At 47.2% G+C, this 26,360-nt stretch overlaps 1 protein-coding gene across 1 annotated transcript in view; it reads left to right on the top strand.

Moving 5' to 3' along the window:
• Window positions 1–25,237, top strand: part of zfpm1 (zinc finger protein, FOG family member 1) — an 81,000-nt gene extending 55,763 nt beyond the window's left edge. Inside the window, exons 4-9 of the mRNA XM_061244303.1 lie at window positions 3,573–3,706; window positions 14,984–15,086; window positions 15,594–15,818; window positions 18,883–19,110; window positions 19,446–19,688; window positions 20,927–25,237. Coding sequence (XP_061100287.1) covers window positions 3,573–3,706; window positions 14,984–15,086; window positions 15,594–15,818; window positions 18,883–19,110; window positions 19,446–19,688; window positions 20,927–23,238 — 3,245 coding nt within the window. The 3' untranslated portion in view covers window positions 23,239–25,237. The remainder of the gene's footprint in view (window positions 1–3,572; window positions 3,707–14,983; window positions 15,087–15,593; window positions 15,819–18,882; window positions 19,111–19,445; window positions 19,689–20,926) is intronic.
• Window positions 25,238–26,360: the final 1,123 nt, after the last annotated feature.

The following is a 26,360-nucleotide window of genomic DNA, read 5'->3' as shown; positions in this document are numbered from 1 at the left end:
CAGCATGGAGCAGGAAAGTACATGGTTTTTGTTTGCTATGCGATATCCCCTCTACTTTATGGAGGAGTGTATTTGCTGTTCAACGTCCCACTCAATAGGGCACAGTTGGGTGTGTTGGTTTTGAGATGTATCTGATAATATGGTATGGAAGGGTGTGATCACTGTGATGTTCTGTTTCTACAGTACGGTATGGAGGTGTGATGTTGCTATGTCATGTTCCCTACAGTACGGTATGGAGGTGTGATGTTGCTATGTCATGTTCCCTACAGTACGGTATGGAGGTGTGATGTTGCTATGTCATGTTCCCTACAGTACAGTATGGAGGTGTGATGTTGCTACGTCATGTTCCCTACAGTACGGTATGGAGGTGTGATGTTGCTGTGTCATGTTCCCTATATTAAGGTCCTGAGGGATGTGATTATTGTGTGATGTCCCTTATAGTAGGGTACAGTATCGTGTGTTTGCAGTGTCATGTACCTTACTGTAGTGGATACCACACAATAATCACACCCCTCTGTACTGTACTTTAGGGAACACCGCACTGCAAACACGCCATGCTGTACCCTACTGAAGGGCACACAGCACTGCAAACACCATGCTGTACCCTACTGAAGGGCACACAGCACTGCAAACATGCCATGCTGTACCCTACTGAAGGGAACACAACACCTCAAACACCATGCTGTACCCTACTGAAGGGCACACAGCACTGCAAACATGCCATGCTGTACCCTACTGAAGGGAACACAACACCTCAAACACCATGCTGTACCCTACTGAAGGGCACACAGCACTGCAAACATGCCATGCTGTACCCTACTGAAGGGAACACAACACCTCAAACACCATGCTGTACCCTACTGAAGTGCACACAGCACTGCAAACACGCCATGCTGTGCCTTACTGTAGGGAACAGTCAGGCCCTGGCTTGCTTTAGTCTCTCACGCACATGCACAGATGTTCACCTGTCAGTCACCCTGCCCATCCAGCAGGGGAGCACAGCTGAGGAAAAGACCGTCCAGCACTTTACATTTTCCGCACGTCCCGCATCAAATGCATTCAAATTCCAAATCCCTCTCTCACGCTCCCTATCTCTATGCCTGGCTCTCTCTGCCTCTCTTTTCTCCTCTCTCTCTCTCTATATGTATTCCTCGTTAATCTCTCAGGCTGGTAATTACATTAGTCATTTCATTAATGATAGAGTGATTGTTTTATTGTCTTAGGTTGTAAAGTGGACAGCGATAGCGGACGCCGCGGTGGCTGGCAGTGGAGTGGTATTGATAAGCCCTGTGGGGCATTCAGGGCATTGGCCCCCTGGCTCATGTGTACCATCTCAGCCTGGTACAGTTAGTATAGGCTCCCCTTCTCGGTCCACATCGGCACAGTCTCCCATCGTAGTCTACATTAATCCCAGTTGTCTCTTTCCTGTTTCTGTTCTCACTGGCGCTGTTCCCTGTTACTGTTCACACGGTTTGATCTTTTTGTTCTCACTGGTAGTGTTTCCTGTTTCCGTTTTCACTGGTACTGTTTCCTATTTCCGTTTTCACTGGTACTGTTTCCGGTTTCTGTTCACATTGGTACTGTTTCCTATTTCCATGCACACACTGGTACTGTATCCTTTAATGAGTGCGCACTGCAGCTATTTTCTGTTTCCTTTCGCACTGGTAGTGTTTCTTGTCATACTGTAAGTACGCACTGTTACTTTCCTTTTGTGGTGCATACTAATACTCTTCATGCTGCATTTGGCAATTATGACTGTGGTTTATGACATGGTCATGATATAACATAATAACATTATGTAGCACAGTCTAATAAGATATGAGCTGTTGCAGTGTGGTATAAGGTGATTTAACATGATACAGCATGATGTAGTTTATAATAATATACTTTAAAAGTGATGCTGAATTCAACTCCTCTCCACTGTCGTCTGTCATTTATTTCTCTTTCATCTATTCTTCCATTCCTCCCTCCATTACACCACTTCTCTATTCCTGTCTTCTTCGTTCTACCACTCCCCTTTCACTTTCATTGGTTTGCAAAAAGTTTACTGTTTTTGTAAGTGTGACATTTTTTCCACTAGTGTTTTAGAACATGGACATGTAAGGCTAAATCCGTCCTGCTTTCCCTTCCCTCCTCTCTCTCCCTTTTACTCTCTCTCTCTCTCTCTCTCTCTCTCTCTCTCCCTCCCTCCCTTTCCCCGAGTCTTGGCTGTGGGAAAGCCAGTTATCTCTGTCTGTGAGTGGGTCTCTGGTGGGGATAGATACACAGAAGATAGATGAGTGTTTTGACATGGAGAGTGTTGGACAAACAGTGTTATCTGTGTGACACTTCAGCCCAGCCCCTGAAAGAGAGCTCTGAACCATAGAGGAGGATGTTTGGTGGAGGGGTGGAAGGGTGGAAGGGTGTGTGTGTGTGTGTGTGTGTGCCAGCGTGCGTGCGTGGAGACAGATCAGAGTTGGAGACATGGTTGCTGAATATTATTTGTATTTCTCCATGTTAACCAACCCACTCGAAACCCGTCTCAGTCACACTCATTACTCACTTGTTCAGTCGCCCGTTCACCGACCTGCTTTTGGACCAGGTGTGGTATGCTCTACAACCAAGTGTCATATCCCTAAGGCTGAGTTGGAGCTGATCTCGGTTCAGTTTTTTGTTTTAGCCCGTAATGGATAAGGGGAGGAATAAGGACAGGGGGAACCTGATCCTAGATCAGTAATTCTGCTATTGTGGCAATATGGGTGACAACACGTGATACTGGCTGTAAGCAGAGAGTTGAAGGTTCACATCCTGGACGGAATACTGTTTCATCGTACTTTTTTGAAAATGTGAACTGGGTTTCAGTCGAAACAAAAAACAGAACCAGGGTGTACCAGGAAGTTTCTTTCTTTTCTGAGATAGCAGTGAGGGGTGGGATGGTGTTCGTTGTGATGGTTCTGCTTGTTTTGGATCTGAGGAGATTGGCTGTTGGACTTGGTAGATGGGAGTGATCCTTCCGACAAAAGCGAAACGTACAATTGGCTGCTTTTTTTACCGTATCAATTCTACAACCACAGGCTCCCTGCATCTTCCTGTTTCAGACCTCAATGCCCCCACCCCCTGCCCTGTTCCAGACCTCAATGCTCCCACCCCCTGCCCTGTTCCAGACCTGGCCACACACCGTGCGCTCTTCCTGGGGGGGGGTCTCTGCCTGTCCTCTACTGCAGTCTTCCTCTGTCCACAGCCTGGCTCAGTAAAACCAAAAGCCCTCTAGTGGTGAGATGAGTGCAAATCTCTGGCCTCTACAGGATGAGGTAGAGAAAGAGAGAGTAAGATCAGTCCTGGAGGCATTCTAAATTATGTGCTCTCATCATCATCATCATCATCATCATCATCATCATCATCATCAATATCCTGTTAACTGTCGTCATCCTCACGTAAATTGTGTGTGTGCGCGTGCGTGCGTGTGTAAATATCTTTGTATGTGTTTGTGGGTGGGTGTGTGAATATGTTTGTGTGTGCGTGTGTGTTTTTGGGGACGTGTCTTACCATTCTGTCTCTCTCGCACTCAGTCTTTTCCTGGTTTGTCTCTGCAGACGAGCTCTGCCTGAGCCTGGTGGCTGGGCTTGGTGAGGTCATCGCCCGGAGGAACCTCGCGCCCAACACCGTTTGGGGACCGTACAGTGGCCATGTCCACACCAAGGAGCAGGGTGCAGAGCAGGAGGGAGAGGTGAGGGGTGTGTGTGTGTTTTTGTTTGTTGGTGTGCGCAGAAGAGAGCTTGTGTTTGTGTGTGCACTTGTGCACATGTGCAATTAAATATTTTACAGACGTAGAATATATCCAAGATAATACTCACCAACACTCTCTTTCACACACAACCACACATGCTCTCTCTCTCTCTCCCTCTGTCTTTCTCTCTGACCATGCTGGTTGACTAGCTCATACCCAGCTAGACCAGCTTATGAATCGCTGGATTTTACAGCAGGACCATGAACTCAGGAGTAAGGGAGTAAGGGGCAGGAGTAAGGGAGGTAAGGTGAGCGCGGTAAACCCTCGCTCTCCTCCTCCGGGCCGGTCCTCCGGTCGTGCCGGAGGAGTGGGGTTATATCCGAGGTTACATTACGCTATTAAGAAATCCTTCACAGCAGATTACAATATGCAAATCCCCGTCAGTTTCTCTCCCCACTGCTCCTGCCTCTACCGCTCCGTCTTTTATACTAAAAAACTCATCTATCTGCCTGATTAACCCTTATCTGCCCCCCTTCCCCATGCACCCCCACCCCCCACCCCTCCCAAGCCCCCAACCGCCCCCCCCCCTCCCCCAGACGTCCGTTTTTCTTTTTATCTCCCTTCTGGCGCCATGCTCTTGGACAACAAGACTGGAATGATTGATTTCTGCTTGATAGTCTTTCATTTCTAAGATTTCATTTTTATTAGAATTTCTAAGTCTGTCTCCCTACACCCCCCCCCCCCCACACACCCACCCACCTCATCTGCCCCCCACCCCCCACCCATCCCTCCAGTACTCGTGTTCATTGGAACGTTCTTATCAAGTGTAGGCTTTGTTGATGATTTTCAGCCTGGACCACTTCTCTCCCTCCTTCCCTCCCCCCTCCATCTCTCTTTTTCTCCAGCTCTCTCTCTTTCTCCCCTTTTCTCTCACTTTCCCTCCCTCTCTCTTTCTCCTTCTCTCTGCCCTACTCTCCATGTGTCTCTTTCTTTCTTTCTTTCTATCCATCTCTCCTTCTCTATCTCCTTGTTAATTAATTTAACTTCTCCCCGTCCTCTCTCTTGTCTCTCTCCGTCTCAGTCTCTCATTTGCTCTCTCTGCTATCTCCGAACACAGGGAGTAGAGGTGTGTTTTTAGTATCAGTGCAAGATACTCTTGCGGTCCTCCAACATCAACTCTGTCACCCCCAAACCACACTGCCCAATCTCTTTCTGCACATGTCTGTGCCCCCCCCCCCCCCGCAAATACAGCAAATCACCAATACCCCCCCCACCACAAAGTACTACACAGCCCTATTACCCCCATCCCCAAATTTAACTAAACCACACCAACACCATGTGTCCCAACTACCACCACCCAAGAACAATTAGTTGGTGGTGTGTGGTGGTGGGCATTTGCCTCATCAAAATCCCTATCCCAAAAAGCAATGTACTATATTACACACAAAATACAAGTCACTTCATGCCACGCTACCCCAAACATTCTACCCTTCAATGCTTTTAACATTGCCCTGAAATGTAATGCAACTTTTAACGTTTTCTGGAAAACCTGCTCTGTCAATTTGCCAGCTTAAGACATATTAATGTTCTGCTTCCAAGTTAGTGAGAACAAAGCCATAACATTAATGGATGAAGCCAGAAAAGAGATCTATTTAGCTAGTTTTTTCTTACTGCTGCAAAAAATGAGAAAGCAAGCAGAGTATGTACACCACAAAAATGATACCTTACTAACTAGCTACACAGTACATGACATCACCGTCACACATCCAAGTCATACAGAATGCTCTCGTTGGTGTACACGCACAGTAATATGTTTCAGAACATGTATCACACCGTGTTGGGACTGTATTTGTCTTGGTTATCTTGGTGGTCTCCACTCCCTCTCCTTTTGAACTGAACGAAACACATCGCTACATCTCCACATCACCCTCCTGCCACATCACTACGTCTCCACATCACCCTCCTCCCAAAACACCTCACTACATCTCCACATCACCCTCCTACCAAAACACCTCACTACATCTCCACATCACCCTCCTGCCACATACATCACTACATCTCCACATCACCCTCCTCCCAAAACACCTCACTACATCTCCACATCACCCTCCTACCAAAACACCTCACTACATCTCCACATCACCCTCCTGCCACATACATCACTACATCTCCACATCACCCTCCTGCCAAAACACCTCACTACATCTCCACATCACCCTCCTCCCAAAACACCTCACGACATCTCCACATCACCCTCCTACCAAAACACCTCACTACATCTCCACATCACCCTCCTGCCACATACATCACTACATCTCCACATCACCCTCTTGCCAAAACACCTCACTACATCTCCACATCACCCTCCTCCCAAAACACCTCACTACATCTCCACATCACCCTCCTACCAAAACACCTCACTACATCTCCACATCACCCTCCTGCCACATACATCACTACATCTCCACATCACCCTCCTCCCAAAACACCTCACTACATCTCCACATCACCCTCCTCCCAAAACACCTCACTACATCTCCACATCACCCTCCTCCCAAAACACCTCACTACATCTCCACATCACCCTCCTGCCACATCACTACCTCTCCACATCACCCTCCTGCTAAAACACATCACTACATCTCCACATCACCCTCCTGCCACATACATCACTACATCTCCACATCACCCTCCTCCCAAAACACCTCACTACATCTCCACATCACCCTCCTCCCAAAACACCTCACTACATCTCCACATCACCCTCCTCCCAAAACGCCGCACTACATCTCCACATCACCCTCCTACCAAAACACCTCACTACATCTCCACATCACCCTCCTGCCAAAACACCTCACTACATCTCCACATCACCCTCCTGCCACATACATCACTACATCTCCACATCACCCTCCTACCAAAACACCTCACTACATCTCCACATCACCCTCCTGCCAAAACACCTCACTACATCTCCACATCACCCTCCTCCCAAAACACCTCACTACATCTCCACATCACCCTCCTGCCACATACATCACTACATCTCCACATCACCCTCCTGACACATACATCACTACATCTCCACATCACTCTCCTCCCAAAACACCTCACTACATCTCCACATCACCCTCCTCCCAAAACACCTCACTACATCTCCACATCACCCTCCTGCCACATACATCACTACATCTCCACATCACCCTCCTGCCACATACATCACTACATCTCCACATCACCCTCCTGCCACATACATCACTACATCTCCACATCACCCTCCTACCAAAACACCTCACTACATCTCCACATCACCCTCCTGCCAAAACACCTCACTACATCTCCACATCACCCTCCTCCCAAAACACCTCACTACATCTCCACATCACCCTCCTGCCAAAACACCTCACTACATCTCCACATCACCCTCCTGCCACATACATCACTACATCTCCACATCACCCTCCTGACACATACATCACTACATCTCCACATCACCCTCCTCCCAAAACACATCACTATATCTCCACATCACCCTCCTGCCACATCACTACCTCTCCACATCACCCTCCTGCTAAAACACATCACTACATCTCCACATCACCCTCCTGCCACATACATCACTACATCTCCACATCACCCTCCTCCCAAAACACCTCACTACATCTCCACATCACCCTCCTACCAAAACACCTCACTACATCTCCACATCACCCTCCTCCCAAAACACCTCACTACATCTCCACATCACGCTCCTACCAAAACACCTCACTACATCTCCACATCACCCTCCTGCCAAAACACCTCACTACATCTCCACATCACGCTCCTACCAAAACACCTCACTACATCTCCACATCACCCTCCTGCCACATACATCACTACATCTCCACATCACCCTCCTGCCACATCACTACATCTCCACATCACCCTCCTCCCAAAACACCTCACTACATCTCCACATCACCCTCCTGACACATACATCACTACATCTCCACATCACCCTCCTACCAAAACACCTCACTACATCTCCACATCACCCTCCTACCAAAACACCTCACTACATCTCCACATCACCCTCCTCCCAAAACACCTCACTACATCTCCACATCAGCCTCCTGCCACATACATCACTACATCTCCACATCAGCCTCCTGCCACATCACTACATCTCCACATCACCCTCCTCCCATAACACCTCACTACATCTCCACATCACCCTCCTGCCACATACATCACTACATCTCCACATCACCCTCCTGACACATACATCACTACATCTCCACATCACTCTCCTCCCAAAACACCTCACTACATCTCCACATCACCCTCCTCCCAAAACACCTCACTACATCTCCACATCACCCTCCTGCCACATACATCACTACATCTCCACATCACCCTCCTGACACATACATCACTACATCTCCTCATCACTCTCCTCCCAAAACACCTCACTACATCTCCACATCACCCTCCTACCGAAACACATCACTACATCTCCACATCACCCTCCTGCCACATCACTACATCTCCACATCACCCTCCTCCCAAAGCATGTCTCAATACAATACAGATTTCTTCCACCCCCCCCCCCCCCCCAGAGACAGTCATTTGGCTGCTCCTAATGATTTTGGGGTAGCTGTTTCTTCCCTCCACTGTAGCTAACAGAGCTTAATCATGCCTGCTTTGTATTATAGTTTCCCCACCCCCTCTGAACAAATTTGCCTCATATTTGGTCTGAAAAGATAACTTATCAATTTAATACTGGTCTGAAAACTAATCTCAATGTCTTCTGTTGGAGGGAAAAGTTGCCCAACTGGAATTTAAACGAGTATTTAAAAAGTCAGTGTGTGTGCTTTTAATGTGCAGGTGTGTGTTTGCCGTTGTTGGAAAAATGTGATCGCGGATGTGATCTGTATGTCCATCGCACTTTGATTTCTTATTCTACATGGGAGAATGAACTCTGAGCCCTTAGCTGGTCTGTATGGAAGTCTCTCATTTCCATATCTGGAGAACAAGTTTTCTTTAGAGAAATAATTATTTGTAACTATTTGACTGTTGGACTGATCAGTTTAACTGATTATGTCAGTTTTAATCTGAAGTAATAGTTTGGGTAATGACACCTGCCCTCTGATTGGCTGAGGCCCTCTGTTTTCTGGCTCGAAATGGAGTCATTCTTTCTCAGTGTGAGACATTAATGTGGTGGAGCAGAGGCCAGTATCAACTTTTAAGCAGATTCAGGAGCTGGTTCATTTCCTATTTTCTTATTTTTCTTATTTTTGCTGTTCTGAATTCCCAGTCTCACTGTTGGCTTAACTGGCACTATAAGAGTTGATAATAAAAAATACAAAAAAACAGTAAATCATCACCTAGTTCAGCACCCATCCCATGCACATAAAACTTGGCAAACATCATCTATGGGTTTTAATATTTTGCCAGTTATTCTCAAATATAAATTGTAGATAGATCAAGCCATATCAGGCCTGTGCCCCAAAGGTGAAATGTGTCCACTGGGGAAAATATATAATAATGAGATAAGTAGTACCGATTAAGGTTCTGTTCCACTAAAAAAAATTACATTTTCAGTCCAATTTACCATTTTCTGTTTACTGCTGCAAATCATCCCTCAACTATTCAACTTTCAGGATCATGCCACCTTTTGAATGATTACACAATGCGTATGGTGAAATTTGTGTAATTATTCATCATTTCTATCTTTGGGGTCGATTCTCTCAAAACCAGATTTTTCTCAGTGCATAATCCAAAATTTCCAAAAATCCAACATTATGGAAAAAGGAATATTGGGCACTGAAGATTTAAAAAATGGCTGAAAACAATCTTCAAATATGTCTTATTTAGAATCTGAAAGAATTATAACGATACCAGATTATAGACTATAGCCTATAGCTACAAAAATGTTCGAATTTGTAATTTCTGCCATCTTGAATAAAGTATGCAAATGAGCTAATTTACATATTTTGTTGGAATTTATCTTTTCAAGTCCATACCTCATGATAATTGAAGTATGTACATCTGAAATGATCTGTAAGACCAAAGAGGCATTTTCCAATTTAAATATTACTGTTACTATTGAAATGTAACTGACAGTCTGGCATTTAGGCCTGGAGGTATGAGGTAGCTTGTTGGCACATGAATGTCTGCTACACACTGTGATGTCACCCCAGGAGAAACTATAAGTATGAGTAACAACGTTAGCTGGGAATCATTGGGAATCAGTGGAGTAGTTTGCTTGTTGTGCAGGAGAGGCTGTTGTTTGAAACGTCCACAAGATCACACAATGATTGGTTCATATGCCCCCAATGTTTGCATGAATCCATTAAACTTTCAATAATAGTAATAATAGTAATATGTAATACTCTTTATTATTATTCAGTCATTCTTTTGTTTCTTAATTAATGTTAGACCTCACCTGTTTGGTCAAACACACAAGACTACAGGGCGATAGTGGGTCATGGATGTTTAACTACAAAGGAAATTGTTGAACCTCAAACAATTTGCACATGCAATTGGATATTTCAGTTATGTTGTGAGTGTGTGTGTGTGTGTGTGTGAGAGAGAGAGAGAGTGAGAGAAAGAGAGAATGAGTCAGATGATGATTTTGTGGGTTCTCTCGCTTTTGCCTTGAACTTGAACTTGCAGAAAATGCAAATGCAAACTCAGAACTATCATTTTTGTTTTCGGGGAAACTGAAGCCAGAGGCGCAGTCCTAGAAGGAGCAACTGTAAAGTTCAAAGCACTGTCACGCACCATGCGTCTTTTCATCATGTTATAGGAACAAGCGCACAGCCTAATCCCCAATAATCTCTCTAGGAAAACTCCTCCGATAAGGCCTGCCACCCACGGCTCTCAAACACTCCTTTTTTGGGAGGGTTACACCCTTCCTTCCCCACCCCACCCCTCTTTCTCTGACCCCCATGAAGTTTGGGCTCCCATGGAAACCTGTGTCTGTTCACCTGTAGTCCCTTCACCTCCCGCGCTCTGTTCTGATATCACATTCTGAGGCTATGCTAACATTGATGCTAACTACGACAGCGAGTCCTTTTTTTTTTTTGTAGTTCCAATCAAATCTGCTCACGGTACATTCTAGAAGGGAGTGACACCACTTGCTTTGTCCAGTGAATATGCAAACCAAGCATCTGGAGTTTGCCAAACCTCATTGGAATTACGACTGGAAGAGAGTGTTATGGTCAGATGAGACCAAAATTGAAAGTTTTGGCCATACACATACAAGGAGATACACCTCATACCTACTGTCAAATATGGAGGTGGGTCATTGATGTTTTGGGGATGTTTTGCTGCCAGTGGTCCAGGGGCACTATTTAAATTATAATAATATATAAAGTGTATTATGTGCTTTTCATTCAGTGAACAATCCCAAAGCACTAAAGCACACACCTTCACACATGTTTTACACAGTATCATTTTTTCATTTGCAGCATTTTTTGTGCATATTCATGAAGTGTGCCAATAATAGACCTCACTGTACACTACATAAACGGTACAGACACAGAATACACGAGTGCATGTGTTGTGTATAGTTGCATGTCTCTCTGTTTATGAGGGTGTGTGTCCATCAGCCTGTGTGAGTAAATGTTTTTGTCTTCCGTAAAAGGGTGTGTATGTGTGCATGTATGTGTGTGAGGCTATGTGTTTGTTTGTGTGTTTATATGCTTGCGAATGTCTGCAAGGCTGTGTGTGTGTGTGTGTATATGTCTGTAAGGCTGTGTGTATGTGTGTGCGTGTGTATATGTGTAAGGCTGTGTGTATGTGTGTGTGTGTGTATGTGTGTGTGCACGTGTATGTCTGTAAGGCTGTGTGTGTGTGTATGTGTGTAGGGCTGTGTGTGTGTGCGTGCACGTGTATGTATGTAAGGCTGTGTGTGTGTGTGTGTGTATACATGTGTATGTGTGTAAGGCTGTGTGTATGTATGTGTGTATGTGTGTAAGGCTGTGTGTGTGTGTGTCTGTAAGGCTGTGTGTGTATGTGTATACGTGTGTATGTGTGTAAGGCTGTGTGTGTGTGTATGTATGTGTGTAAGGCTGTGTGTGTGTGTCTGTAAGGCTGTGTGTGTATGTGTGTGTGTGTGCGCGCATGTGTTTTCTGAGAGGACGACTTGGCCGGATGGGATGAGAGGAGTGATGTTATCGTTCTTCCTTTCTCTGAGGTTTTTTAGAGGATCCACACACTGACCCTTTTGTTCTGGACAGAGCACACATTCTCCCCCCATTGGCCAACAACACAAAGAAACGTTTCCTGTTAGACATAGAGAGAGAAAGAGAGGGGGAAGGGGGAAAAAAAGGAAAAGAGAGACAGGAGGTAGAGCCAGCTGGCCTGAAGAGTTCACGATTTGTAATGCGGAGAAGGCTGGGCTGGGCTAGAGGTCAGCTGGGCAAGGATAGGCTCAGGTACTGGCTCACCATAGGTGGGGGCAAGATGGCTTTGGCTGGATGAAGAATAAAAAGGTGTCCATCCAGTATGTGGAACTTGGATTAAGATTTGAAGGGGTGTTACGGTAGATGCAACAAGGGTAACCACTGGGAGAGATGTTTGGGTGGGTGGGGCTAGGGTGCAGATTGGCATAGATGCTCTGGTGGGTAGGGCTAGGGTGGGGATTGGCTGGGATTTTCTGGTTTGTGGAGCTAGGGTGAACACTGGCAGGGACATCCTGGTGGCCAGAGTTGGGGTGGAGCCATTATATTACATTACATTATTTAGCTGATTTCATCCAAAGTGACTTACAGTTCATTTGACTAAGCAGGGGCCAATCCCCCTGGAGCAATGTGTGGTTAAGGGCCTTGCTCAAGGGCCCACAGCTGCACAGATCATATTGTGGTTACACTAGGGTTTGGACCACCAACCTTCTGGGTCCAAATCAAGCAATTTACACTAGGCTACAGGCTGCCCCATAAACGCATTGGATGTTTAGGAGGTGGGGCTTAGCAGATCAAGTAGGGACGTAGGGGTAGGCATGGCTACTATGAAGATTGACAGAGACTGGTCTTGCCTCCATTTTACTCAACCAGCGAAGGCCGAAAAACGTGGTGACCTCTGATGGCGTGTTTTGTCTGCTGATCTCAGTACAGTCTGCAGTCTCGCCACTAAAACCAGGTGAAATGCATCACCTGGTTTGCCGCTGTCCCAGATCTATCTGGGTTGGGCCGTTATTTCCACTTTGCCAGTTTCCTTGTGTGCCAAAATGGGCTCTGAGACAGGCCAGGCCTGGGGTGGGGGACTGGGGTTGGATGAGCAGAGCGAGAGAGAGAGAGAGAGAGAAAGAGAAAGAGGAGAAAAACGGGTAGACTCATTCTTTTTACCCAGAAGAGAAGAGAGAGAACACAGAAATCAGCCCTGCATCATTTGCATTCCAGTTTTATCGGGCGGAGAAGAGGGTGTTTGTGGGAATGATAAGAGGCAGGACTTCGCAGGCTGTGCTGGAGGCTGCGGGGGGTGAGGTGCGACGGGGTGGGGTGGGGGGGGTTGAGCGTGTGTGCGTAAGGTGAGGGAGGGAGGAGGGGGTAATATCAGGCTCAATAATTAGATTGGCTATCACCACTGCCGCAGCAGTTCGCGGATCCGCCAGATTAAAGCTCCCGTTCCCCGCGATTAATATTCATGAGGGACGGGGGGGGGGGGGGGGGGGGGGGGAGACGGAGGAGGGCTTAGCGCGGGGCTCAAAGAAGTCTGTGACACGCGTGCGGATGGCTTAGTGGTTTCAAAGAGCCGAGGTTTCAGGCGGGTGCAGAGGTCAAACAGACAGGGGTGGGCCAGAGTGGGTAAGCCAGCACTGAAAGAGGATGGCTACTCAATCAATCAATAAGCTTTACTGTCAAAGTCATGACAGGAAATTGCCATTTAAGGTGGCTCGCTAAAAAACATATAACTTCACATAACATAATAGCGAGGACAGGTCATTCAATGCTCAACTTTCCTAGCACTAAAGTGTACCTACTGCTAAGTTTACCTAAGAGCGAAATGGTATCTAGCACCGTATCAGGCCTAGTCTTGAAAAAAAAAAAAACAGCGTTTCTGCCTCCACATAATGACCACTCTCTGTTTTAAAAAATACTTACATACTTGTGTACAACAAACAGACAGATGTGAATATGGCTGAGTTTTCCTCTTTTCTGTCCGTCCCTTTCCGACTTATGAAAGGTGTCAATGGTGCGGAGAGGTGAGATAAGCCCTGCACAGAGCATTCTGGGATAGAGTGGGGGGACTGACACTCTAAAGGAGAGCAAGACGGTTGGACTCACACACTCACAAGAGCACTTGCACACACGGTTGTGCACAATTTCGGTTGTACACTATTGGACACATATGCTCACAGTATCTCATAAACTCTCTCACACACACACTCACACACACGCACTCACAATCACACACTCACACACACTCACACACAAATATGAGCATGAACGACCTGTGCCCAGTTGAAATAAGCAAAATCCCATTCCATAAAACTCTTTCTATTTCAACACAAAACGAGAGAAAAGAGATTGTGAAAACAGGAATGTAGGCATGTGTACATTCTAAACCCTGCAAAGCCTTGCTGCATTTTTCTAAATATCAAATCGAGAGTCTTGTTAAATTAGCCTGAGACTAATTAGCGTCAGCACAAGGCCCTCATGGCCATGGACAGCAGATTGAGATTGAGTTTCAAATTAAAACAAAGGAAGCGATATCTCCTCATCCATGCGTGTCCCCTGTGAAATACACTATGCAGCAAACCAATATCCCAGGAAATAAACCTTTCAGTTAGCTCTCTTTGCCCCCACGTCCTCTGTCACCTTTAAATTACACTTTTTTTGTTCAGTCCTTTTACTGCTTAAGTTCAAAATCAATTTGATGGAGCCTTCTTCCTGCCAGGGGTGCTTTTGACAACGTGGAGAAGCAGGGGCTGAGAGTGCATCGCTTGATCAATGGTACAGCAGTGTTTCATGTAACTGAATGCTGCCATCTATTGGAGAGGAGGGGAAGCGCAGCCAGTGAAGCACTCAAGTGTTTCATTAACCATCATATAGAGGGCAAGCTCTGGTGTCACACAAATAGTATATTTACACTTTCTTAAGGGCTTTATTATCTTTTTTTTTTTTCATTTGCATGGTTTGTACAAATTTTGTGTGTCTTTATAGTCCTGAAAACATGTCCGGTATTGTAAAGTTGTTTTGTGTGTGACACCCTGACTGTAGTATGTGCCTGTATGTGTGAGTGTTTCCTCTCCATGCCTTTTCTCACACACTCGCTCTCTCTTCACAGGGCCCAAGCCTCACTGTGGTCAGTGCAGACACAGAGCTCTGGCTGAAAAAGCTGCCTGTCACCTCGAGCCAAACTAGGGCAAACTGCACCATCTATAGCCAAGGTAGGACCACTGACTGCTGAACCACATATTCACCCCAACAGCTAGAGCATATTCCTGACCGATTTGACCCAAGATCACAATCCAGCTCGGATATTTACACAGTCCTCCGGAACAACTACAACAAGTTTTAAAACTGAGTCACATCCAAACATCATCAGTGAGCAATACGGTTTTTAGAAGTTTTTCAGCAGATTTGTTTTCAAGTTGTTTGCTGGTTGCTGTCAAGCTAAGAATGAAGATGGGCTGAATGGCCTGTTTCTGTTATTATGTATTCCTGATGTAACGTCATGTCTTCAGTTCATAATTAAAAGATGAGAAAGCAAAGATCTGCAAACAAATTCATAACTGCTGTTATGAAAAGTCATTTTGATGTTGACTGTGTACTCTTTACTTAGTAAATTAAAACACTCCACATGGACATGCAGACCACCTTGACCTCAATACAATACAAACCTATTCACCATCTCTCTCTCTCTCTCTCTCTCTCCCCACCCTGTCCCTCTTCAGGAGAAGAGCTGTACTGCAAGGTGACCCAGGCGGTCCACAATGGTGACTGCTTACTGGCCACTCTGTCCAGACCCCCGATTGAGGAGCAGGCTAAGGTTACTGAGGCCCACAATGCACCAGTGAAGGAGGAGGAACCAGCCTACCCAGCAGCACTGCACACAGAAATCCAGCTCCTCCCTCAGCAGGCAGGAATGGCGGCTATCCTAGCAACGGCTGTCATCAACAGTGAGTCCCGCTTTTTCTACTTTTAATTTTACTTTAATTTTACTTTCATTTAGTTCATCTCTGTATTGTGTCATTCCATCACTTCCTGTTTCACAAGAACATCTGGTTGCCAAGTACATAAAATCCATACATAAATGGATAAGTAAAAACAACAACCATCTCATGGCCATCTCAGTCTCCAGACTTAAATCCCATGAAAAACATGCGGTCTGAACTGAAGAGGGGTACTGCACAGAGGAGCTTCTGCATAGAAGAGGTTCTGCATAGGTTCTGCATAGAGGAGGTTCTGCATAGAGGAATGGCCACAAATCCCTCCAAATGTGTTCTCTAACCTTATCACAAATTATAGGAAAAGACTCATGGCTGTCATCTTTGAACAAAGTATTAAACCAGGTGTGCCAATAATTGTGGAACCTGTTTTCTGGGGAAATAATTATTTTCTTTGATTGATTCCATTTAATAATTAATAAAGCATACTACTCTATGTATGTTGGATAATTGAAAATAAAGCCTATGTCCATAACTATTATTTTTTGCGAAGCTTCATCAGGGGCAGCACGGATGGTGCAGTGGGTAGCACTGCCGCCTCACAGCAAGGAGGTCCTGGGTTCGAATCCCCGTCGGCCGGGGCCTCTCTGTGCGGAGTTTGCATGTTCTCCCCGTGTCTGCGTGGGTTTCCTCCGGGTACTCCGGTTTCCTCCCACTGTCCAAAGACAGGTTAGGCTGATTGGAGAGTCTAAATTGCCCATAGGTATGAGTGTGTGAGTGAATGGTGTGTGTGCCCTGCGATGGACTGGCGACCTGTCCAGGGTGTATTCCTGCCTTTCGCCCAATGTATGCTGGGATAGGCTCCAGCCCCCCTGCGACCCTGTTCAGGATAAGCGGGTTAAGATAATGGATGGATGGATGGAAGCTTCATCAGGGTTGCCAATAATTCTGGAGCCCACTGTACATTCCCAACGACAGTAATTAGCTGTAGGAACAGTAAGACTTAATTCACTACTGTGACAGCAGAACATGGCAAGAAAAATCAGTCTACATAAGAAATGGCAGTTAAATTAAATGCCAATTTCCATAACAAGACATTGTAAGTTGATCAAACACATCCATCTTCGACTCTGAAGTCGAGAGTTGACATGTGGAATCTCAGGGACAGTACCAGCCATTAGGATTCTAAAATTTAGAAGTTCACACTGAAATTATTATTATTTTTTTATCTCAATAGCCCTTTAATGTTCTCTCGAGGATACCACATGCATCGTTCACTTCAGAAAAACCGTGTCGCCTGTCAAAATAAAAGTCCTCATTAAATGTGGCTGTGCTGTGATGTGTGAGGAAGATGAATCGTCGGGTAGTGACCTGTGGAATGAAGCGCTGTCCTTCATATTCCGGTTTCCCTATTAGATTACCTCTCTCAGCATGGAGCCAGGTCATTACATCCCTGAAGGAAATATTATCAAATGACTCACTGAACATGAGTCCTGACACAAGATCAGTTACATGCCCTGCACTTACTCACTGCTTGCACTCTCAAATTCAAAAATGCTTTATTGGCATGACAAGATACATCTTATGTTGCCAAAGCACAGACACATATAAAGAACTGTGAACTTAGATGTAGCCATACAGTATACAGACCAGACATACTGTATTGGCCTAACCAAATATGATAACTGGTTGTCCCTCTGTTTATGGCAAGCTGTGATGTCATTTGCCGCTAGTCTGGTGCGTTTTTTGTGTCCCCCTTATAAATAGGGTGGGCATTTAAAGTTTTAAATTCAGGGCATTTTTTATTAATCTTTTATGGAAAATATTGTTTGTAAAATTCAGGTTGCTTTATCAGCAGGAAATACATATGTAAATATTGCCAAAGTAATAAATAAATAAAAATACATACAGTTGCCTAAAACCGTACTTGATGGAAACCATTATACCACTGGTTAAGTTCACCAAGTATCAGGCAATACTGGCTCTCGGCCTCTATGCTGAGACTTGACTGTCGGTGGACTTTCCAGCAAGACAATGACCCAAAGAAAACCTCAGAATCCACACAGAAATGGTTCCCTGCCAACCAAATCTATGTTCTGCAATGGCCATCTCAGGTGCCGGACTTCAATCCAATTGAAAACCTGTGGGCTGAACTGAAGCGGGCAGTTGATATGCACAAACCCAAGAATGTGCGTAGAGGAATGGTCCAAAATTCCCCCCAAATGTGTTCCTTAACCGTCAAGCATTACAGGAAAAGATTCCATGCTGTTAGCCTTGTCAGCCTTGGTGGATGCACCAAGTACTAAAACAATGACTTTGGTGAAATACATTTTTTATGAAATTAATGTTTGATTTTAATTAATAAAGTAGTCTTATTCACATGTTGGCACTTCGAGTTTATCTCAATAATTATATTGTTTATTTTTTGTGCATTGCCAGTCAAGGGTGCCTCTCTCTCTCTCTCTCTCTCTCTCTCTCTCTCTCTCTCTCTCTCTCTCTCTCTCTCTCTCTCTCTCTCTCTCTCTCTCTCTCTCTCTCTCTCTCTCTCTCTCTCTCTCTCTGAGCCTCTGTGCTATGTTGGTTATGGAATGATTAGGGAAGATATTTCATACTGAACTGTAAACATGTTATGTGAAGATGTGGTCATACAGCTGTGGGTTTATGTGACGATAAGGTCACACAGTTTTTGGTATTATGGTGTCTGATTTTCACTGTCTGAGGATCCAAACCGCAATCTTCCTTCAGGACATAGCTATAGCAGCATAGCTATAAATTAACTTCACTGCTGAAATTAGGACTAAGAGAAATTAGAAAAGAGACATTTAAATGATCTTGCCCCTGCACCAAATGGACTATTTTATGCTTCATCAGTCTCTCTCAATGCTGAGCGGGACTTCTGACACTTGGGAGACCTAGTGTCAGGAATGATGCTATGCCTATTGGCATTGTCCCTACTGAAATAAACATTACATGAATAAATAAATAAACAAATTATAGTTGTTTAGTGGACTCTATAACCTTCATGCTCTCATGTGATTGGTTCGCTAACCTTGTTAACGTTGTGTGATTGGTCCAGAGGACATCTTCCCGTGTAAGGACTGTGGGATCTGGTACCGGAGCGAGCGGAACCTGCAGGCCCACCTGATGTATTACTGCGCTAGCCGACAGAAGCAGGATCCTGCCTCTCCCCCCCCAGAGAAGCCCCGCGACTCCTACCCCAACGAGCGCGTGTGTCCCTTCCCCCACTGCAACAAGAGCTGCCCTAGCGCCAGCTCGCTGGAGATCCACATGCGCACGCACAGCGGTGAGACACCGTAATAATGCCAGTTATATTCTGTTCTTTAATGGTAGGTCTCCACGAACAATGTTAGGCAGCAACAACATACAATGTGAGAGAATGTAAGTTGTTCCCCCCGGAGTAATATGAAGAAGTGATATCGACCTGGCTACGACCATTTACACCAGAGAGACTTTACCTGCAGCATCGATAAAGCACTCATGCACTGTAGGTACCTGCCAACCCAGATCATGACACTAATGGAAATCTATAGCGGTGTACAACGCACTGTGTTAATGCAGTCTCGTGCTTCACTGGATCCACTGCGGATGATTGAAGCCGTGTCTGTGTGCGCGTTGCAGGAGAGCGGCCCTTCGTGTGCCTGATCTGCCTGTCGGCGTTCACCACCAAAGCCAACTGCGAGCGGCACCTGAAGGTGCACACGGACACGCTGAACGGCGTGTGTCACGGCTGCGGCTTCGTCTCCACCACCCGCGACATCCTCTACAGCCACCTGGTCACCTGCCACATGGTGTGCCAGCCCGGCTCCCGCAGCGAGGTCTACTCCCCGGGGCCCGGGCTGCCCCCACTGCCGCTGGCCACAGGTAGCGCACTGACCGCACACAGACAGCGATGGCTTCTCAAGAGTGTGAGCCACTTAGCCCCTGACTAACTGCTAATGGTAACAGAGTTACCAACTCTCACCCTTTCAGGCTCTGTCTCATGCTGTCAGGCTGTGATTTTTTGCATAGAGGGCAATGCGTCTCATGTTAAAATGTGATTTATTTCGGAGGGCAGTATTTAATCTCAGGCCATGACAGCCCTGGCAGTTGCCAACTCTGCAGACATAAGTGGTGGTGATCTTTGATAGCTAGCTAGCAAGCTTCTTAAAAGTGTGAGGCAGTTAACCCATGACTAACTGTAGCCTACTTCTACTAATAATAAAAAAAATTATCCCATTTATTATGCACTTTTCATTGACTGAATCTGAATGCACTAAAAAAGTGCTACTGCAACAATAGTAGCTATACACCATGCAAAAAAACAGCTAGCTAGTTAACATTACTGAGTCTTTCTGTGTAGCTTATTTGCTACTTAGCAGCCAAGCAAGTTACTTAACTGACTACATATTTTACCTTTTCATGTTATATTTAGGCGGCACGGATGGTGCAGTGGGTAGCACTGCCGCCTCACAGCAAGGAGGTCCTGGGTTCGAATCCCCGTCGGCCGGGGCCTCTCTGTGCGGAGTTTGCATGTTCTCCCCGTGTCTGCGTGGGTTTCCTCCGGGTACTCCGGTTTCCTCCCACAGTCCAAAGACATGCAGGTTAGGCTGATTGGAGAGTCTAAATTGCCCGTAGGTGTGAGTGTGTGAGTGAATGGTGCGTGTGCCCTGCGATGGACTGGCGACCTGTCCAGGGTGTATTCCTGCCTTTCGCCCAATGTATGCTGGGATAGGCTCCAGCCCCCCTGCGACCCTGATCAGGATAAGCGGGTTCAGATAATGGATGGATGGATGTTATATTTATTATTGTTTACTTAGACCTAAATAGTCACTGGAGACATACACCTGAGTTTGCTATTACTGTAACAAACAGATGGCCACTAGATGGTGCTCTTGTGCACTTAGCATACCATAGTTTCTGTGCCCCACAATTGTTATTGATTGTCAAGTCACTACTCCCCCCCCTCCCCCATAACATGGGTTGTCATGAATTTGAACAAGGGAATGTTGGTACCCCTAGCTGTAGAAGTGGTGTTTTCCACTTAAGGTGATGTTACCAATATAACATTGTTCCGTTTTCTTCTTCTCTTTCCTATGTATTCTCTTCTGCTGACCTGGTAGGCCTCGGTCCTCCAGACTGCGGGGTGGTATTGAAGTGCCAGGTGTGCGGATACGGGGCGGACTCGCCCGCCCTCCTCCAGCAGCACGTGCGTACCCACCTGGAGGTGCGAGGCGTGACCGAGAGGAGCCCCGCCCCCCGGCGGACCCCGCCGTCCTCCTCCGAGAGCCCGGAGCCGGCCTGTGCGCCCCCGCCTGACTCGGACACCCCGGGGGCGGACGGAGGCTCGGCCGCACCGCGCGAGGGCGGGAGCAGCCCGCTGGACCCCGCCAGGGTGAGGGTCAAAGAGGAGCCGCGCTCCGACTCCGAGAACGAGGGGGACGAGGCCCGCGGCCTGAACGGGAAGGAAGGGGCGCGCCCGCACAGCCTTCTGGGAGGAGCCGGCCCCGCCCAAACCCCGCCCACGACCAAGACTCCGCCCTCAGTGGCTGTGAAGGCGGAGCCTCCCAGCCCCACGCCGGGCTCCAGCCCGGCCCACCAGGGTCTCCCCGGGGGGGCCGTGTTCCTCCCCCAGTACGTGTTCGGCCCCGAGGCCATCCTGCCTCAGGCGTCTGAGATCCTGGCCAAGATGTCGGAGATGGTGCACAGCCGGCTGAAGCAGGGCCACGCCCCCGGCGTCGGCACGCCGACGGCCGCCTTCTACGCCGCCGCCGGCTCCCCCATCCAGAAGGGGGCGACGTGCTTCGAGTGCGACATCACCTTCAACAACGTCAACAACTTCTACGTCCACAAGAGGCTGTACTGCTCCAGCCGCCACCAGCAGCAGGGAGACGCCCCCGCTGCCACCACCACGCCCCAGGCCAAGGACGGGGCGGAGCCTCCCGCGGGGTCGGAGGTCGCCCGCGCGCAGTCCTCCTCGCCTCAAGGAGGCGCCGTCGACAGCAAGCACGCGGAGGTGAAGAGCGAAGAGGCCGGGCCGAGGGAGGCGTCGTGCTCGGAGGGCGAGAGCGGGAGCGGGGGCAGGGCCAGCGAGGGCAGCCAGAGCCCCGGCGCCGTCTCGGGGGAAGGGGAGGACGCGGAGGAGGACCCGGCGGCCACCTTCTGCCAGGCCTGCAACATCCGCTTCAGCCGCCACGAGAACTACACGGTCCACAAGCGCTTCTACTGCGCCTCGCGCCACGACCCCAGCAACCAGCGGCACCAGCACGCCGGCAAGGCCGCCGCCTTCCTCCCGCAGCCCGTGCGCACGCGCAAGCGCAAGAAGATGTACGAGATCCACATGGCCCGGGCCCAGGCGCTGGCCCGCTCCGCCTCCACGCCCACCCCCGCCCTCACGCCCACCCCGGGGGTGAAGCAAGAGGGGCTCTCCGCCCCTTCGCCGGGGGCCAGTCCGGAGGGGGAGGGCCCCATCGACCTCAGCAAGCGGCCCCGCCTCCGCGACCCCCAGAGGGCCTCGGCTCCGGCCCCGCCCCTCCCACTGACCGACTACCACAAATGCACGGCGTGCTGCATCAGCTTCAACAGCATCGAGAACTACCTGGCGCACAAGGCCTACTACTGCCCCGCCACCCCGCTCCAGCAGCAGCAGCGCCCCCTGGAGCAGCTGCACAAGCTGCGCAGGCCTGCCTCTGCCTCCAGCTGCCCCTCGCCCCGGCCCGGCCTCCCGGAGCTCCACGCAGAGCGGCTGGGCGTCGCCAAGGGCCCCAAAATTGAACCCGCTCCCGCTCTCCCCAGCCCCCTGGGACCCGAGGGGGCCCCTCTGCATTTTGTACCGGGCGTGAAGGCCCTGGGGTCGCCCCAGCCCCCCATGGTTTGCCCCTACTGTCCCCAGAGTGGGATGGTGGGCGACTTGGTGGAGCATTTCAGAACCATGCACGGATTGGTTCTGGCCCTCCAGCCCAGGGGTGTGGCGAGCCCGGAGGCCCCGCCCCCTAACGCCACCAGGGTGAGCCCCAATTTGAGCCCCAGGCCCTCGAAGACGGCCACGCCCCCCAAGCAGCCCGGTAGAGACGGTGTGAACGGCCAGGTGAAGAGGGAGAGCGTGTCTCCCTCCTCTTCCTCGCCCCTGCTCAACGGAAGCCCCCTGCCCCACGGCGTCCCACCCACTTCCCCGCCCTCCCCAGGAACCACCCCCTTGCCCGTCCTGCACCAGCCCGAGACCCTGAAGGAGGCGGGGTTACACTCGCAGTCGCCCGAGAAACCCAGCCCGCACGGTCATGCCCTCCTGGCACAGAAAGTGGCCCTGGTCTCTCCTGTGCAGAACGGGAACAGCCGCTACTGCAGGCTGTGCAACATCAGGTTCAGCAGCCTCTCCACCTTCATAGCCCACAAAAAGTACTACTGCTCCTCCCACAGCGCCGAACACGTCAAGTGAGCGTCTGACCCCGGCCCTGAACCCCACCCCTCTCCTTTAGACAGCCAACCCCAACAAGAGGGAACCCCCTGGCCCCACCCAGACTTACTGTGACCGCCTCCTCCCCAAACAGGTGTGAACACGCAAGACTGAAGAGACTGTTACTCATCAGGCATCAGGGGTTGCTGTCAGTTACCCGATATTCCAGGGTATTGTTACTATCGTAACTTATAACTCATCAATGGGTCAATTTGCTATTACACTAAGGAGGTGAAATCCACTACCTGCACACTTAAAAAGTGTGAAAACCATCACGTTTGGAGTGTCGTGTATTAAAAGTTTGGACATTTATCCTTTTTTCATTTTACCCTGGTGAGCTGTGGGGTGTTCATTCTTGTCATTTTGAATAAAATGTCTAATTCATTTGACCGAATTTCAATTTTCTCAAATCAGTCACTGGTCAGGAAACTGCCTCAAGCGAACAGGTTCCGTGACCATTGTCTATGATGATTTTAGTGTTTTTGAATTATGTTTTTAAAAGATAATATACTGTATGTTTTGTTAAAACACTGGCTCCATCACTGAAATGAATGAATAAGGTGAGACTGCTGTAATGAAGCTAGAACAGTTCTAAGACTAAGATCTTTAGCTGAAATCTGTGAAAATATTAAACTTTACCACATTTCTTCTTTTGGGAGGGGAGAGGGGTGGCAAAAATGTGAAACATTTTACTATAATCTTTGAGTCTTCACTGATTTCATGTGAACATAAAACTACCTAGTTTTTGTCAAAATATGCTGTTTGTAGTATTTTCCTTATTTTATTGTTTACCTGTTTTCATCCCGTCACGTTGAGTTAGTATCCACTGATGTAGAGAGAACTTTGATCTGCACTGTCATCACTGAACCCGTAACAAACCCTGTTTTCCTTGTTTGTGTGTCTTTTGTTTTCGTGCTGGATGCTCCTTTGGTGAGTTAGATTTAATGGAAGTGTTTCTTCTTCGCCTGTTTAGTCAAACTCCATCTAAGTGATGTAAAGTTTCCAATTTGCAAGTGGTTTGTGGGGGTTAGACCCATCAAGGGGAAATCCACATTCAGTCCTTTAGGAGCAAGTAGAGGAAGAATTGGCTACTCGTTGGACGTGTTTTGTATTGGGTTTCCAAGAAACGGATCAAAACAAACCCAACCAACAAAAAATGACCGAACAAAGGTTGGTGAAGTGCCAGTCTTCATTTTATTGTTTAAATAATTATGAACCAGGTATAAAATTTCAATGGAAGGAAAACCTATAAAAATACATTGCATATTTTGTGTATCGATTCAAAAGTCGAATTTATTTTTGTTTTGTGTTATATGCGCAAACATCTTTGCAGTTTACATTACTGTCCGTTCAGAGAAGAAACCTTGTCATGCAATCTTCACTAAAAATAATCAATACAACAAAGCCTTAGCCTGTTGAGCGGTATACTGTATGTAGGTTTCTCAGATGAGACATTAAGTCCAGGTCCTCTGCTGTTGAAAACAGGAAATGACATCAAAATGTTTGTTCTGTTGGAAACATAATTTAAGTTTTTATTTGTTCTTGCTTTGTTGCATTCTCTTAACAGTGCTGTGTGAATCACAGAGGTTTATAGACATATATAAACCATTTTGGTGTAACATATTTTAGATGGGAGTGTTTACAATAGACTTTTTATTTTTATTGGATACATTTCAACCTACAGTATATGGCAATAGCCCTTTTTGTAGCGTATTTATGTTTTACCAGCACTTTTCCTTATCCAAACCTACTCCCTGTGAAGGACTGGTGATGAATTAACACACTTAACATCAACTAGGCACCATTTTTTAATAATGAAAAATGTCAAAATGTTGATAATGAGGGGGAAAAAACTATGAATGCAAGATTTTTTTGTTTGTTTTTTCTTTCATATCTAAATCTCTATGAAGTTCCACTACACACTTGTCCAAACTATGCATGGGAAAATAAACAATCCTAAGGGACATTTTAAAGCGCACAAGTCTGTTTGGTTTTTCTTACGCCTGTATTTCATATTGTCCCACCAAGATTTATCTTTCGCGTACAAATGTTTTGATACAAGACTGCCTCTAAAAATTTTACATCACTGTGCAAGCTGCTTTGGAGTTACTTCATGCATGTTTTCTTGTGGAAACACCACAAATGAAGTGCCTTTTTTTTTACTTTTGAAGGTGAAAACTAAGAAAACTTTAAATGGCTATTCAATCTTTAAGGTCGGGATTCGGGTTTTGGAGAAATCAACATTGTGACAACTTACCCCGCTCTCCCCAACTCCCTCTTTCCTGTTGTACTGTGTAGCATACCTTGGTCAGATATGTAATTGTTTTGGATTCAAATACTGGTGCTCTGTTGAGCCAACTGAGCCAACCCAGTGGACCAGAAGTTGGGGTTTACACTTTTAGATACTATTTCAAGGAGAATGCACAAACTTCACCTGCAGCTCTTGCTTGTGTGGGTGTTAGGTGCTACAGCCATGACTTAAAAATCCTGCATTTAGGTTATTCCAAAATGTGGAGAGGAAAAGTATCAGTGGTCCTCACTCCTGGTCTGGGAGAGCCACAGGGTGTGCTGGGGTACTCACTCCTGGTCCTGGAGAGCCGCAGGGTGCGCTGGGGTCCTCACTCCTGGTCCTGGAGAGCCGCAGGGTGCGCTGGGGTCCTTACTCCTGGTCCTGGAGAGCCGCAGGGTGTGAAATATGAGGTAATCACCCATTGCACAACAGCTTTCCCAGCAGAACATGTATGTATGTATACTGGGTTTTTGTTCCAATTATTCTCGCATCATTTTCTACACAGCTGCATACACCAATGCTAAGTCATAACTGTATTCGGCCAGAAATCCAACATTTTCACCCAGGATCCATGAAAGGTCTGTGACTGTAGCTCATGAGGACCTTGAAAGTGTTGAAATGGATTAAGGTGTGTATATAAGTATGGATCTATGGGACTGCATGGTTACTCTCCATTACTCTCTCTTGTTGCCGGGAAACAGCTGGTCCTGTGCTCTGGGAAAAAGCAGGTTTGAGGTTTTAGAGTGTTCCAGCCTATAATTTAGGATGGAAATTTTCACCAATCACATGAGTGTGAACACAAGTATGTGCACCA

This window comes from Conger conger, chromosome 6, assembly GCF_963514075.1.
Source record: "Conger conger chromosome 6, fConCon1.1, whole genome shotgun sequence".
NCBI classification, from domain to species: Eukaryota; Metazoa; Chordata; class Actinopteri; order Anguilliformes; family Congridae; genus Conger; species Conger conger.
This window is presented reverse-complemented; position numbering and strand designations above follow the sequence as displayed.